The 16198-nt window shown below is 40.2% G+C and overlaps 1 protein-coding gene across 2 annotated transcripts in view; it reads left to right on the forward strand.

Moving 5' to 3' along the window:
* The window catches only part of LOC122788120 (alpha-2,8-sialyltransferase 8F-like), a 719095-nt gene that overhangs the window by 577447 nt on the left and 125450 nt on the right, over window positions 1-16198 (forward strand). For both annotated transcript variants that reach the window (XM_044055059.1, XM_044055060.1), the window contains one exon: window positions 12737-12849. In XM_044055059.1, coding sequence (XP_043910994.1) covers window positions 12737-12849 — 113 coding nt within the window. The remainder of the gene's footprint in view (window positions 1-12736; window positions 12850-16198) is intronic.

Below are 16198 nucleotides of genomic sequence, written 5' to 3' on the forward strand. Positions count from 1 at the left end.
ATTTTTAATTGGATTCCAGTAGCCAGTGGGTAGTTGTCATTAAGGTATGTACTCTTGACATCCACAAGGTAAGCATTCAAAATTTCAATCCACCACAGTTTTATTTATTTTTTAGTTAGTCAGGGATAGCAGGCAAGGGTGTCAGCAGATGATTGTAGCAAGCTGACAAAGTTCCATTTGGAAAAGGAGTGTTAAGCCAGAGGAATTTTGCATGCCAACCTGACCAAGGAAGAATGATTTCAGCCTTGGTTGCAGCCACAGCTCAGACCAGCTGTTCGAAGGATATTTCTATTTGATATTGATGTGCAGCCTGCTGAGACAGGACAGTCCACATTTTCTTCAGAGGACTGGAGAATCCATCTGGAGTTAGATTGTGCCAAGAGGCCAAACTTCTAGAGACTGAGGAGAAACTGCACCTGGAGACCCAACGTCTGGAGGCTGAAAAAATGGAGAGAATGTGACATTTAGAGGCTAAGGAGAAACAGCGTCAACATGAACTGGAGTCCAAACGTCTAGAGACTGAGGAGAAATTGCACCTGGAGACCCAACGTCTGGAGGCTGAAAAAATGGAGGGAATGTGACATTTAGAGGCTAAGGAGAAACAGCGTCAACATGAACTGGAGTCCAAATGTCTAGAGACTGAGGAGAAATTGCACCTAGAGACCCAACGTCTGGATGCTGAATAAAGGGAGAGAATGTGACATTTGGAGGCTGAAGAGAGACCGAGTTAACATGAACTGGAGGTCAGACATTTAGAAGCCAAGGAAAACGAGAGACAGCATCGGCATTAATTGGAGCTTCAATCTCTTCGATAGGGTCATGGTGGTAATGGGGATGAGAATAACTGGAACTCAGAAGCTGTGCAGGTCAGTAAACCTTTTCCTTAGTACAGGGATGGGGATGACTTTGATAGTTTTATTCATATCTTTGAGGGGATATGTAGACAATATGATGTTGACCATGAGCTCTGGGTTTGGTTCCTGACTTTCTTACTCCATGGTAAAGCTGTTCAGGCTGTAACAAAGTTAAATGATGTAGATTGTTTGAATTATGAAAAAGTGAAATGTTGCTTGATTGACTGTTTCAAACTTACATCTGAAACTTATAGAAAGAAGTTTTGAGAACATAGATGCAGCAGATAAATTGCTGATTTAAGTATTTAGTTTCACAGATGGGTGAGTGGGTGTCAAGTCACTACTTTTGAGGGATTGGAAGACCTTTAGGTGAACAAGCCCTCAGTACTTCGTTAGATGACATGAGAGTCTGGTTAGCAGACCATGAGTGCAAACTCTGCAGAGCAGTTGGGGAAAAAAGGACATCTCTACTTGGCAAGCAGAGCACCACTGCATAGGAGAGGGATACCCAGTGCTGTACATAGACATAAGGGAACCCATGGGGGCAGTCTAAACCACTCCAACAGAGTACACCAGTAACAGGGGAACCTACTAACCTAAGTGTATGGTTTGGGAATAGATATTTCAAGTGTAACCAGAGAGGACACATAGCAGTCAAATGTCCATCAAGGCAAGTGAGGGAGCCAGCAAGTGGTGATGACAAACTGCCAGTGGTAAGTTGTTTAGAAACATTTGGGGTGCCATATTATCACCAAAGTATGTATCCTATCTTAGTAGATGGTAAACGGGTAACTGCTAAAAGGGACACAACTTTTGATATAATTGTTGCCTCACAGCATGAGGTTCTCCCATTCGATTCTCGGCTGGAGTGTGGGGAGTGCCTTCTGTGTGGAGTCTGCATGTCCTCCCCATGGTCGAGTGGCATTCCGAAAGACATGCATGAATGGGCATGCCTTTGTTGAAGGCTGGGCGTCGAGCTGGCAACTCAGCACCGTAAAAATCTACTGCCAATCATTAGCAGACCGGAGTTCTGCTGTGGTGACCCCTAACCGGAAAAAAGCCGAAAGACAAACATTGTGAGGCCTGCAGTGGTTAGGGAAGAGCAGTCTTGCTTGGACAGTCCACTTCAGTCAGAGCGTTGGGAGGGACCTGTTCAAAATACCTTTGGCTAGGGTTCATCTTGACTGGGAGGGTGGAAGAGGAAGCAAGCAAGTAGGTATGTTTGAGGATATTCCTGCAGATGTCCTGATAGGGATTGACTTTGATGATGCAGTACCTTGTGCACATGCAGTGAAACGCAGTCAGGCTTGGAGAAAGGCACTTAGGTCTGGTAGTCTGGGAGAGTCCCAGAAAGACCTCATACCTGAAGCTGGGACTGGTGTGATGGCTGTTTCAAAGAAGGTACTGTCTGCTAGCAGTAAGTCCTCACCTCAGTGCTCACTGAGTGGTGCACAACTACAGTTATCCCACTCCACAAGGGGGGATCCACCTTGGATCTCGGGAACTACCACCACATCAGTCTGACGAGCCTGATCTGCAAGACCATGGAACGTATTATCATGGAACTTATAAACAAAGACATTGGCAACCTTAAAACACTGGACCCCACCCAGTTTGGGTTCGTGAAGGGCCGATCTTGTCTCCTTAACCTTATTGACTTCTTTGAATCAGTCTCCAGAGCCGTGGACGAGGGTAAGGCAGTTCACACAGCCTATCTGGACCCTGCCAAGGCCTTTGACACCACCCCCACTCTGGAATCATAGATAAACTTACTAAGCTGGGCATTAATCCCTACATCACTCAATGGGTTGCCAACTGGCTTACAGACAGAACCCACACTGTAAAAGTAGCTGACTTCAAATACAGCTCCAGACAAGTATCAAGTGGAGTACCTCAGGGTTCAGTCCTGGGACCTCTCTTGTTTGGCATCTACTTCTCTGAAGTACAGGCCAACACTAAGGGACTCTGACTAACAAAGTTCACAGATGACAGCAAACTGGGAGCCATTATTGAATCCCCAAATGATGTGGATACTCTACAAAAGGGCCTTACAGAAACAAATGCTTGGTGCCAGAGCCATGGGCTCAAGCTCAATGCCAAGAAATGTATAATTATCCCCTTTGGGAAAAAACATGTACCCGCGAATTATCACATAGGTGGCAGTACACTAAACACCAAAAGTGTGATGAGACTTACGGACACAGGTGGACAGTGGTCTCACCTTCAATAACCACATCGCCACAACAGTCGGGAAATCCTTCTATGTGGCACACCTCATCACTAAGGGCTTTTCATCCAGAAAAAAGGAGGTCATTGTCCCACTGTTCTCATCCCACATTAGACCCATTATAGAATACAATGCCCCATTTGGTATGTACCTCTCAAGACATCTGCAACAACTGGAAAGGCCACAGAAATACCTCACTAAAAGAATCACAGGCCTAAAGCAGATGCCCTATGCTTAAAAAAAACTCCAGCTATACTCTGTTGCATATCCTCTACTCCGAGGTGATCTCTGCTTAACATACAAGGCCATGTCTAACCCAGAGCTGTTGGACATGCTACACTTAAAGAAATCCCAATCCCTCAGAGCCACATGCTCCAGGGATCTAAATCATGTCATCACAATAAACAAAACATGCTGGAGGGATAGGTTCCTGACCCAGAGACTCCCCAGACTCTGGAATAGGCTGCCCATACATGTCAAGCAGATCACCTCTTTGGCCTCTTCAAAAGGAACCTTGATGATTGGATGGGAGAAAGGAAATTCACCCTGGGGATCACGTCAGTCACCCTGCTAGACAAGGGTCCAGGGAAATAAATAGTGTGGGAAGAAATAGCCAGGGAATTGTTATGGCTAGGCTTTTATAGGCTCTAGGGCCGATAGCCTAGTACCAACCTATGAACCTATGAACCTATGAATGTGAGCCACAACTGCTGGTAGGTACTGATGTTCCCTTGGACATGGCAACTGTGAGAATGGAGGTGAGTTGTGGTACCCAGAGTGAAAGTGAGCAGCAGCTGTCGGAAGTGTCTAGGCTTCCTGCGGAAGGGGATCTTGTGTTTGAAAATATTCTTGCAGATGTCCTGATAGGGACTGACTGTGATGATGCAGTGCCTTGTGTGCATGCAGTGATACATAGTCAGGCTGGGAGACAGGCATGTAGGCCCTGGACCCAGATAGATCTCATACTTGAATCTGGGACTAGTGGGGTGGCTGTTTCAGAAAAGGAGCTATCTTGTAGCATTAAGTATGAATGTGAGCCACAACTGCTGGAAGGTACTGATGTGTCATTGGACATGGTAACTGCAAGGATGTAGGGGACTGATGATACACAGATTGGCAGTGAGGTACAGCTGTCAGAAGATACTAGACTTCCTATGGAATGGGAGCTTGGGAGGGTTGCAAATGTGCAGTTGAGACAGGCTCAACTTATGGAGCCTACATTACAAAGCTTGAAGGACATAGTTAAGGAAGCACCTGAGGATCAAGGAAGAGGAGAGTCTGTATACGGGAACAAAGGTTTGTTGTATAAAGAGTGGACTCCTAAGGGAAGCCTAAGAAGGCAAAGTAGTATGGCAGTTGGCAGAGCCTAGAGTCTGCCATCTGCCACTTCTAGTTATATTCCCCTGATATTCTTTAGGAAGGGGATATTAAGGCAGAAAAGAAGGTTTGTTGCATAGAAAGTGGACCCCTAAGGGAGGGCTGGAAGGTGAGGTAATGTGGCAGTTGGTAGAACCTAGAACCTACTGTCTGCCACTTCTAGCTAAAGTCCCTAATATTCCTTTTGCAGGTGATATTGATGTAGAAAAGATAACAAGTGGATTGCTAGGAATCTTCAGCAGAGTAGGTTTTTCATGGGAAATACTGACTGACCAAGCTGCCAGCTTCATGCCAGATCTGCTGACTTATCTGTGGAAGTGTCATGGGGTTAAACATTTAAAGATCATTCCCTACTATTCCCAGACTAATAATCTTGTGGAGAAGTCAAACTCTACATTGAAGACTATGCCATGGGCATTTGCAGACCAACATGTGAAGGAGGACTTGGATAGATTACATAGGGCAGGATTAACCATTAAGCCCGGTAAGTGTCAATTGAGTATGGTAGAGGTCACTTACTTAGGACACAGAGTGTGAAGTGGTAAAATTAGGCCAGAACCTGTCAGTGTGGAAGCTGTCCAAGTATCTCTAGTTCCTATTACTAAGAAACAAATGAGAGCATTTTTATGGACAGCAGGATACTATAGGAAATTTACGCCCAATTACAGTACCATAGCTGCATGCCTTATGGACTTAACTAGGAAGAATAAACTGGACAAGGTAGCATGGACCACAGATTGTGAACAGGCAGTCAAAAAACTAAAATAGATTTTGGGAAGACCCCTGTGTTAGCCAGCCCAAATTACAATAAAGAATTTATTGCACAGATAGATGCTTCAAATTATGTGGTGGGGGCTGTACTCAACCAAGTATCTTCAGATGGAGAAGAACACTGCCGTGGGGTTAGTAATGCTAGTGCAAATGGATTGCCAAGCAGAGGAGTGGGTTGATATTCCCAGACAAACCCATTTTTCTCAAGTGTCGGTTTTCAAGAGTCACTTGAAAACTGTACTTGAGTCATAAGGGTGGGGGGATGTGAAGAAAATGAAAACACTGTCATCTGTGTTAACATTTCTGGCAGGAGAGTTGTGTATATTTTCAGATTAACTTGCACTGTATGCCAGCATGTCTAATTGTAAAATGTGAATACGTTTTCTAAAATGTTGAATATTTCCCTTTTACAAAGAATGTTCAAAGAATCTGTAAGTGTTTTGTTACATTTCTAATTAGGCATGTTTGAGAGGGACATTCTAAAGTATAAACTGTGAGAATCAGCTGAACAATGAGTGATGTCATTAGAATATTCCTGGTTGCAAAGTGATTATTTAAATGGCTGATTAACAGTAAAAGAACTTTCTCAAACAGTTGACTGTTATATTTTAAAATTAGACAGTTGAGACTGCTGAAGACAGTTGAGCTGGCAGTTAGTCAAGTATTGGGCAGTTTTGCCAAGTGCTGTGCAATCAGTGGGCATCCATGGAAAATAACTCACCAAAAACTATAAGCCTGCTTTTTGCCTTGTTGTGTAAGATTAGATCAGGGACAATATTATTTAGTTAGATAATGGTCTCATATCCCGCAGTTTAATTTTACATTTCTGGTGATTGATTTTTGGTGTTTATTGAAAGCTGTTGATTTACATACTTATAATCATTTTGCTTATTATTAAATGTTTTTCATTACTTTACATTGTGGCTTCAAATCAGTATTTTTCTTTAGCAATTAGAGAGTGCTTATTGCTGTTTGATACTCCCCAGGTCCCCTCAGAGGCCTGGCTGTTCTAGTCATAACTATAATTTATTTTGATATTTAATTTTCATAATTCGACACCACTTTGGAAAGGCATGAAGACACTCTGATTAGTGATAGCATTACTGTATTATTTTGGGGAAGGGACACAGTTGGAAATCTGTGTCAGGCTTTCCTAGAAGTGTTTGGATGTGTGAGAATTAAATTTACTTTGAATGTGAATGTATCAGAGGCATTAAACTGGGACACTTTGCTCTGAAGCGTATAATAAGAAAATACATTTGGGGTAGACAGAGGTATATAGTCCATTCCCAGGAAAATAGAGCATGTTCCTGCTGTGCTGCTGGGGAAAATTGTGAAATATTACTTCTATTTAAGTGACAGTCTCATATTGTTGTCAGTAGTGAAGATTGAAGTTCCTTAGTTACTGACCCAGGATAGTAAGGGATGTCACATAATTTGTGGCAGTCCATTGAGTATTGGCCGGACATCACACCATAGACCTAGCTAAACCTAGAACTTTTAGAAATAATTTTATGGTTCCTACTATTAATTGACACCCTGCCAAAATTTCAACCCCCCCCAACCCTTAGAACACTGCTGCCTACACAGAATTGTTCACAGGAAACCCCGAACAATCAAGTTAATGGCTGTATAGAGACAGCTGCACCTACTCAGAATAAGCACAAGAGATACTCAGAGAAAAAACACCCTGGTAGAATTCCAGTATCAATTGGCTGTATAAGAAAATGAAGAAAATCATGAAAGTGATTAAGAAGAGTGTATAACAAAAAGAAGAAAATTATGGAAACAATTAGGAATAGAAATTCCCAGCAAAATTAAAACTCTCTCATCAATCTAAACAAACAACTGAGGGGACTACACAAGTCTACCAAAGCCAAATTTGAGGTTAAAATAGCCTCCCAGGCCAAGGACTATGACTAGGAATTCTTCAGCTATGTCCACAGCCTCAAAGGTAATTCATAACAATGCCCCAAATTAATTGCAAATGCAGCCATCTGTACTGAGCTGTAAGATATAGCAATTCTACTGGTGACAAATTTAACTCCAATTTTATCTCTCTCCCTCTCTCCCCTAAATACCCCTCAGAAAATACTCTCAGCCATAAATAAGCCAGCTATCAGGTACTCAGTGAACTCTCCAAGACCAAGAATACTGCATCAGTGGACCCTGATAATATCCCAGGATGCCGCCTTAATAGCACAAAACATGACCTATCAGGAATACTGGAATCACTGTTTACTCATAATATCCAGACAGGCTTCATGCCAAACAAATGGTGGACATCAGCTGTCATCCCTCTGCACAAGGGTGAGTCATTCAAGGACCTAGGTAACTGCAGACTCATAAGTCTGACTAGTGTCATTTGCAAAATCACAGAAGAATCATCATAGAAATGATAAATAGCGACACTGGAAGCCTTCAAACACTGGAATGAGCAAACTTTGGCATTGTCAAAGGCGGGTCATGACTACTCAACCTGGTGGAGTTCTTTGAGAAGGCCAACAAAGCAATAGATAAGGGCAACATGATGCATATTGCTTACCACGTCCTTGCCAAAGCATTCAATTAAGTACCACACTGAAGCATTGTTGGCAGACTCATGAAATTAGGTATAAACCCCAATGTCACCTTCAGGATAGCCAGCCGGATCAAAGATAGGACTTAAAAAGTTAGGGGAGTCTACCTCCACAAAAAGGCCAGTTAATACCAAAGTCTTTCAAGGTTCAGTGCCAAGGCCATTCATTCTTTGCATCTTTTTCTCTGAAATCAAGGCCAACATCAGGGGCCTCTGGCTGACCAGGTTTGCAGATGATTGCAAACTAATCCTAGTTATAGAATCCCCCAAAGATGCCAGTATCCTCCAAGAAGGCCTGACACAGACTAATGACTGGTGCAAGAACCACAGTTTAAAGCTCAATGACAAGAAATGCATAATAGTATCCTTTTGGAAGAGGGATACACTTGTAAACTACCACACTGATAATACACCCCTAAGAGTAGACATGGTATTTAGGGATTTGGTAATATATGTAGACAGTAACCTGGCCTTTGACCATCATGTGTCTACTGTAGTATAGAAATCAATGTATGTTAAGTGACATGTAAGCAAGCATATGGCATCTAGGTTCAAAGATGTTATTCTTCTTCAGTTTTTGGCCCTCCTCAGACCAACCATTGAGTACAGTGCCCCCTTTCGTATGTACTTGACTAGGCATGTTCAGCAACTGTAGCATCCACAGAGACTATACTATGTCTCTTACAGACTGCTGAGAGGCATACAAATCATCCTCTTATCCTGCTTTGATGGACCCATTGCACATCTGCAAAAGAAATACCATCAGAATTATGCAATTTAGGGACCTAAAACTCACATGCAACATAAAACAGGACATATTGTAGGGAAAGGTATGTGTCTCAGAGACTACCCTTTTTCTTGAGAACAGGCTTCCCATCCATGTGAACTAGACTTTTTCCCTAACCCAATGCAAACATAACTTGGACCAGTGGATGGGGAATTGGTAATTTACCCCTGGTCTGGCATCTATATGTAGATTAGACAGAAGCAGTCTGTAAATGCTAGACCACCCATGTACAAGCCTATATCTATCCCATAAAACAGCCCTAGGGTATCAGACCTTGTCAGATGCATTTAGGAAGCATATCTGGGCTTAAAATGGTCCCCTGGTACAGTCGCCTATGAAACTTTGAACGCTTTCAGATGTGTAGGGAAGAACACTCCTACTCTTTCAAATAAATAAAATGAGATGTCAATATTCATTTAAGGTGCCACCAACTCAGGAAGATGGGGCCACTGTTTAGTGTCTAATCCAGAAGACAGCATATCAAGAGTGTAGCATCAGCAAATGCTGCAGTGCAGTATTGGTACTAGAAGATGAAGCCAAATAGTGGGTCTGGGGATAGAACCCATAGTGTTCTGATCTTCCTGACATTAAAGTTAGCATACACATTGTGTCACTTACAGTTCTGCATTTACCCTACCAGAGAAAGGCAATGCGAATCTATGAGAACATTCACTATAATTATAGATCTTTGATGGAAAGATCTCTTTAGCAGCAAGAACACCCATCTTTCTCCTACATTAGCTTGTTTTTTGATTCTGCTAATGTTATTATTTACCCAGCAATTATTATTTTTGAAAAATTTCTGAATTAAGTTCTTAGAATTTTCTCACTGGCACATGAGGCATTGCACTTGCCTACTACATGGGTACTCGCTGACAAAAGAACTGATTTAAGTGTAAACCAGTTCTAGTTTATGAAGAAAGTGTATGGCAGCTGATGTAATTTCTAATTTGAATACAAGACCAACACTGACTTTCACTTGGGAATGCATGCTGCTGTGGAAGACCGGGCTGCACGAGTGCTATGTCCTTGTTTATAAAGCTAATCTTTTATACTTGTCAGAGGTTTTAGTTACATCTGTATGTTTCATAAACCCAAATTAATTTAAATTAATTTATGAGACTGTAAAAAAGACCTGCACTTGTTTGGGTATGTAAACCCAGATTAATTTACATTAATTTATAAGACTGTAAGGAAGTCCAGCAGTCCCAAAGGTAGCAGTGAGAATATATATAAGAACAAGTGATCATGAGACAGTGTACTTTTCCTTATTGTAACTGCATAGAATAGACAATTAATTGAGTTGTAGACTGCGGGTTACAAAATGGAGCAGTTCCTAATGAAACTCTGCTAAGCAGACATGATGAAGGCTGTGAAGAAGAATGTTCAAATTTCTGTCACAGAAGCAGCAAGCCTTTTATATGTATCCAATATGCAGTAAAAAGGAGAAACACTGTGCTCTTCAAATTAGTTGACTTGAGGTTAGGGAAAATATAGGAGGAAAAGCTTAAGCAGATATAGACACTGAAGGACAGAAAACAAGCAAGTGGAAACAAGAAAGGCTGTGAGAAAAGCAGGCCAAAATAAGAATAAAAAGATAACCAGTTCACTCAGCAACAGACACACATTATATTTTGGATAACAAAAAAAGGCAAACAGTTACTACGTCTAAAACAATGGATGAAAATGACCAAAACCACTGATGAGTACAGGGTACTTAAATTTGCTAAGTATTTTGAAGTAAAGCAAAGGGAAACAGAAATGATAAGGAAAAGAGAAAGGAATGGATTACCAGATACAAAAACCCAGGATATTGCTCTGATTCTACTCTATTTCCAGAAGAGCTCTGAAAAAACTTCATAAATTAAAGGTATGCAAGTCAATGGATTTCTAAAGGAATTCATTGCAGAATTCTAAAGGACTGAGTGAAGAACTGCTAACCATTTCCTTTAGTATTTTTGTAGAAGAATGGCAAGTTTCCTGGAAGGTGCTCATCAACAGATATGATTCCCTTTACAAAAAAAGTAAGAGGAAGACAGAATCTGGAAACAACCTATCGCATTATAAACCTTTTAGCTTCTGTCTCCCCATCCCCCCACCATGACCACTTGGTCTCTACCCCATATTGGTCCATTTATTTCCCCAGACTGTTAGCACCTTCTGAAAGAGAGAAAGGCAGCACTGGACCAAGATGATGGCTCTAAACCAGCGGTGCTAGAAAGATTTTCTATATATTCTTAACACCTCTACTTTTAGCGAGAAATTATTGTGCAATGCCTGCTTTACTGTATCCATACAAATGCATGTTTCAGCATATCTGTAATTCCATTTAGAGGGTAAATGTACTCTTTGATTAGCTTGAACTTTCAAAAGTGACTAGCTGCAATCCTAGACGTTTGCCACAGGTAGAGATTTTGTGCTAAGAGCTCTCCAACACCATTCTGTCAGGATGGAAATCCAGTATCTATTTGTCATGCCTTTTCTTCCCCATCTGGCTGGCCAAAATTTTTTTGTCTTACAGAAAGTATATGAAAGTGTGAGAGGGGGCAATTTTAAGAACTATACTGAGGCGACAGAACATCAGTGGATTATTAGACTTCAGGCAGACAAGTCACCAGGGCTTAATAACATGGTGTCTTTAAAACCATTTTTAGAAAATAGAGCCCTGAAACCTTGAGTGTTCTTCTCCCCTTATAATATTTATGTTTTAACACTATTCAATATTTTTATGGTTGTTTATTGTTGAATACATTATATTTTAACATTTTAAACATTTATTTATGTACTACTTTTTAGATATGCACATATGCCTTTGAGGAAGGCAATGACAGATGTAATGCTTTAATTAATGATTTTCTGTGATTGGCATGTGTGATTTTTGAATTGTTTTAAATAAGTGTTTTCTATAGAGTTTTTTTGTATCAGTCTGAGGAAGCGGAGTTGATCCGTGAAAGCGTTTACTGGTTTTTGTTTTGCATTAAACTATTATTGCTGTCAGCCGTGTGCTACCACCGTTTAAAGTATTGTGCAATGTCTGCTTCACTGTATCCATACAAATGCATGTTTCAGCATATCTGTAATCCCATTTAGAGGGTAAATGTACTCTTTGATTAGCTTGAACTTTCCAGAGTCACTAGCTGCAATCCTAGATGTTTGCCACAGGTAGAGATTTTATGCTAAGAGCCCTCCAACACCATTTTATCAGGATGGAAATCCAGTATCTGTTGATCATGCCTTTTCTTCCCCATCTGGCTGGCCAAATTCCTGGGCCACTACCTGCTCATTATCTAACTGATCCCATCTAGGTCATAGTCGGGGCTAAAACTTCTGTGTCACAGAGCTGGCAATTGGCACCTCTGTTTGTCCTTCATTGTATGGAAAATCACATAACTGCAGTTGAAGAAATGCACTCAGGAAGATCTGAAAGTAACTATAACTGGACCTAAGGAAATCTGAATCCAGATAAAATCATGCCAACAGTCTAATAGGGCTCTCTGAATGAATATCCAGGGTAATATATCATAAAGGACCAGTTTATATCCTATGAAGAATTCATTAAGTTATTTGACACCACTGAACAAATTAGGAGAAACTCGAACAGGTCCTGAGGTGGTAGTAAGGAACAAGACACTCTCTTGTAATGCCATGCAGATAGTCATATTAAATAGAGACCACTTGGATAAAAAGATAGTAATGAGCAAGCGTACACGAGGATCATTACTGTGGCTACCATTGCAAGCGTACACGAGGATCATTACTGTGGCTACCCTTGCAAGCTTACATGAGGATCATTACTGTGGCTACCCTTTTGCATTTTTCATATGAGATGATAGTGAAGAAAGTCTGAAAAGCATAGTCATTCTGTTTGTTGATGACAAAATGTTATATGGCAAGTATATGCATGCCTTGATGTCTGTGTGTGTGTAACGTATACAGATGTGGTTAATATCTTGCTTATCTTCTGCTTTAAGCATTTATCAAACATTCCTATAAAATTCAAAATAGTAGATAAGAAGTTACTTAAAGTGATACAGACATGATTTTTTTCTGGATCAACATTCAAGAATGCAACCTTTTTTAATTCTGGTGTGTTATTTAAATTTACATTATTAATACATCTCTGTGGTGTTGTTTCATTCTAGACATCACCATTTAAAAGCAAGAATTACAAACTCTGTGCAGTGGTTGGAAACAGTGGATTCTTATTCAACAGCAGCTGTGGAGCAGACATAGATAAAGCAGATTTTGTTTTTCGGTAAGTATAAAATAATTATGTCCATATGTAGCAAGATTTTCATGAGTACAACACAATCTGTTTCCCACAAGCATCATGTTAGATAAACACAAACAAAACAGCAAACGTACAGTTGTGTAAATAAACTTACCATAACATTAGATGTTCAGGTTATCACTGCTGTAGTAGTTTTAGCTACATGGGTTATATCCTGCCAAGGGTATAACAGCTGAGCAGCTTGCAAAGCTTTACTGTAACTTCCAAGTGCCCAGACTGTCAAACAGCTCAAGCTGAGCTGACTAAAAGGCAATTTGGGGACCAAAGCCCTTCCAATCTTCTTTGCCAACAGAGAGAGAGAGAGCCTGAGCCCTGAAAGGACAATTCTAGGAAAAACAAATAATAACTAAACCACATTCTGGCATAAACAACAGACCAAAAAAGGGGGATTGAGGGAGAGAGCAGCTACTGCAGCAGTGATCATTCGAACATTTACCATTGTAGTAAGTTTACTTACACACCTGTACTATGTTCATCATATTGATCACTGCTGCAATAGCCTTAACTATATGGGTAGATTTCCATTGCTTACTACATTTGGGAGGTGGAAGGAGAAGAGCCTGGGAGCCCCTGGAGAATGGTCCTTGCAAAGTGTGATCTAGACCTAGAGAAGGAATCAAGCTTATACTGCTTTGTAAAATTATGTACAGAGGACCATGTTGCAGATTCTAGAATACTTGTAGAATTCAACCCTTTCCAAAAAGCCATAGATGAAGCAATGCCCCGGTAGAGTGGGCCTTGGCCCTGCCTGGAATACTTTTGCTCTAGTGAATATAATAATAGCCTTAGTAGCAATTTGGAAATAGTCTGCTTTGATGCAGGTTGTCCCTTCTTACCTTCACAAGAAATAAACAACTTATCAGAAGATCTGAAAGATTTAGTGCTGTCAAAATAGAACCTGAGATGTGTGTTGCCATCCAAGGTGTAGAGTATCCTTCTTCCCTCATTTTTGGGTTCTGGAAAGGAAATAGGGATTTGAATAGTTTGGCTAAAGTAAACTTTATAACAAATACACAAAACACTCCGACCACAAAGTAAATACAGCAGATTCCAGTCCTCAGCTCGAACAGGACGTTGATGTTAAAGGTTTTCTATACAAAAATGTGGAAAGTCAGAAACCCGGTAAAACACAGGTTTATTGTCACGAAAAAATGTATACTCCAACAGTCAAACACTATTCCTGGTTAAGCGCTTTCATCTGAATCCCTCAGATTTCATCAGAACCAAGATTTTCACATAAAACAATCCTTTTAAAGTTAATTAGGCGCCAAAATGCCTTGTTAAAATGCTAAATTCTTAAAGAAACATTATCTTAAGCTTTTGAATGTTATTGAACACATAAATCCTATACAAAAAATTTTCATACAAAAAAATTTCATAAAAAAAGTAAAGTAAAGTAAACTTTAGGCATAAAAGAAGTATTATTTCGTAAAGAAGCCCAGTCATTGTGGGAAGTGAGATATGATGATTCACCATAACAGCTTGCAATTCAGATACTCTTCCAGCAGAGATCAATCAGTAAATTTGTTTTCCATGTTAAGAATTTTAAGTCAGCCAGATTAGCTGGTTCAAATGAAGTAAGTGTTAGCTTCTTTAACACAAGATCCCAAAGAGGGGCCATGAGTTTTCTTGGAGACCTTTTTTGCAAAACCCTTTCAAAAACATTTTGACATGAAAAGGCATTGAGGATCCTTAGGCAGACATGCTGAAATGATTGATAAATGAACCTTGATAGAGGAGTAAGAAAGGCCATAAGGACAGTAACTCACACAAACATTGTAAAACCAAAGAACTGCTAGCACTGAATGTTATTGGCACAGACTAGAAAACCTTTTCCATTTACTAAGATACGATTTTCTAGTAGCAAGCTTTCTTACCTGCATGTTCTCAGTAAACAGGGTCCTAAAAAGAATTAAAACCCAATCATCCAGATGGTCAGTTGAAGATGATTAGTATCAATGTGTGTCAAACACCTCTGTTCTTTTGTGAGTAGATCCAGTCTGTGAGGAAGCTTGTGGTAATTGCCCATGGCCATTTTGAAATCAGGGAGAACCACAGTTGCCTGGGCCAGAAGGGAGTCACTACAATGATGTCAGAGGATTCTATTTAAATCTTTGGAAGTACCCTAGATATTAGTGGAAAGGGTGGAAGCATAGAGTAACATTCCAGTCCAAGGAAAAAGAAAAGGCATCTGCTTCCAGGCCTTCTTGCATGAAGTCTTGGAGCAGAATTTTGTCAGCTGATTGCTCAGAGAGGAGGCAAAGAGGTCTGTTTGAAGAACTCCAGACAAATGAGTAGAATTACAGTCCTACTTGCATTTCATATGTCTGAGTGTGTGTGTGTGTGTGTGTGTGTGTGTGTGTGTGTGTGTGTGTATATATATATATATATATATATATATATATATATATATATATATATATATATATATATATATATATATATATATATATATATATAAAATTATAATTCCTTGAAACATTAATGAAGTTCAGATAAACATATTATATAAATACAATGAGTTCTGTGAATGATATTTATGCAGCAAAATAGAGGAGTTCTTAGGCAAATGGCAAATCAGTCACATGAAGATGACACAAGTAAAGACAAGATACACACACATTCATATATATTTTTATACATACACAAATGTATGTCAGCTTGGCTAAATGGAAATCTGTTTGTATCCGAAACAATTGAACCCAAATGGTTGAAAATTCATTTGTTTGAAACAACATTTAGTTGAATTCCAAAATACTTTAAATTTTATACAGTCAAAACACCAAAGAGAAAATGTGCCATAAAGTGATTTTCCCAGGAGAAACGCTAATGAGGTGAGGTTTGTCCCTTATGTTCCCTTACTTAGATGTATTAATTCCACTGATACCCAATCAGTGTATGTGTGATGTGTATTTGTGTGCGAGTGAGTGGAGGATGGCGTGGTATGAGTTTTTTTTTTTTCATGCTATCTACAACCTTGGAGTTGGTATATATACGTAGGGGGGTGTGGGGGGTACAGCTTATCTGTAGTGTAGGGTTGTCTTGTTTGTGTGCTGTGGGTGGAATGGTGTGTGTGTTATGTGGCGTATGTATGTTCCGTGGATGTTACTCATGATGTGGATGTTAACCAGGGCAAACAGATAGTAGGTAGTGTGAATATAGGTAATGATTTACAAGAACACACTGACTGTACTAATGATATACATGGAAATACACAACCTACTACTTCAGTACAGACCATACCCACCCTTCATCCCAATGCCACCTCACAACCACTCCCAGTTCCTTCGGTCAGAAGGAAGGAGCCCTCTTT

Source organism: Protopterus annectens, chromosome 13.part0, assembly GCF_019279795.1.
Source record: "Protopterus annectens isolate FY-2018-M chromosome 13.part0, PAN1.0, whole genome shotgun sequence".
NCBI classification, from domain to species: Eukaryota; Metazoa; Chordata; order Ceratodontiformes; family Protopteridae; genus Protopterus; species Protopterus annectens.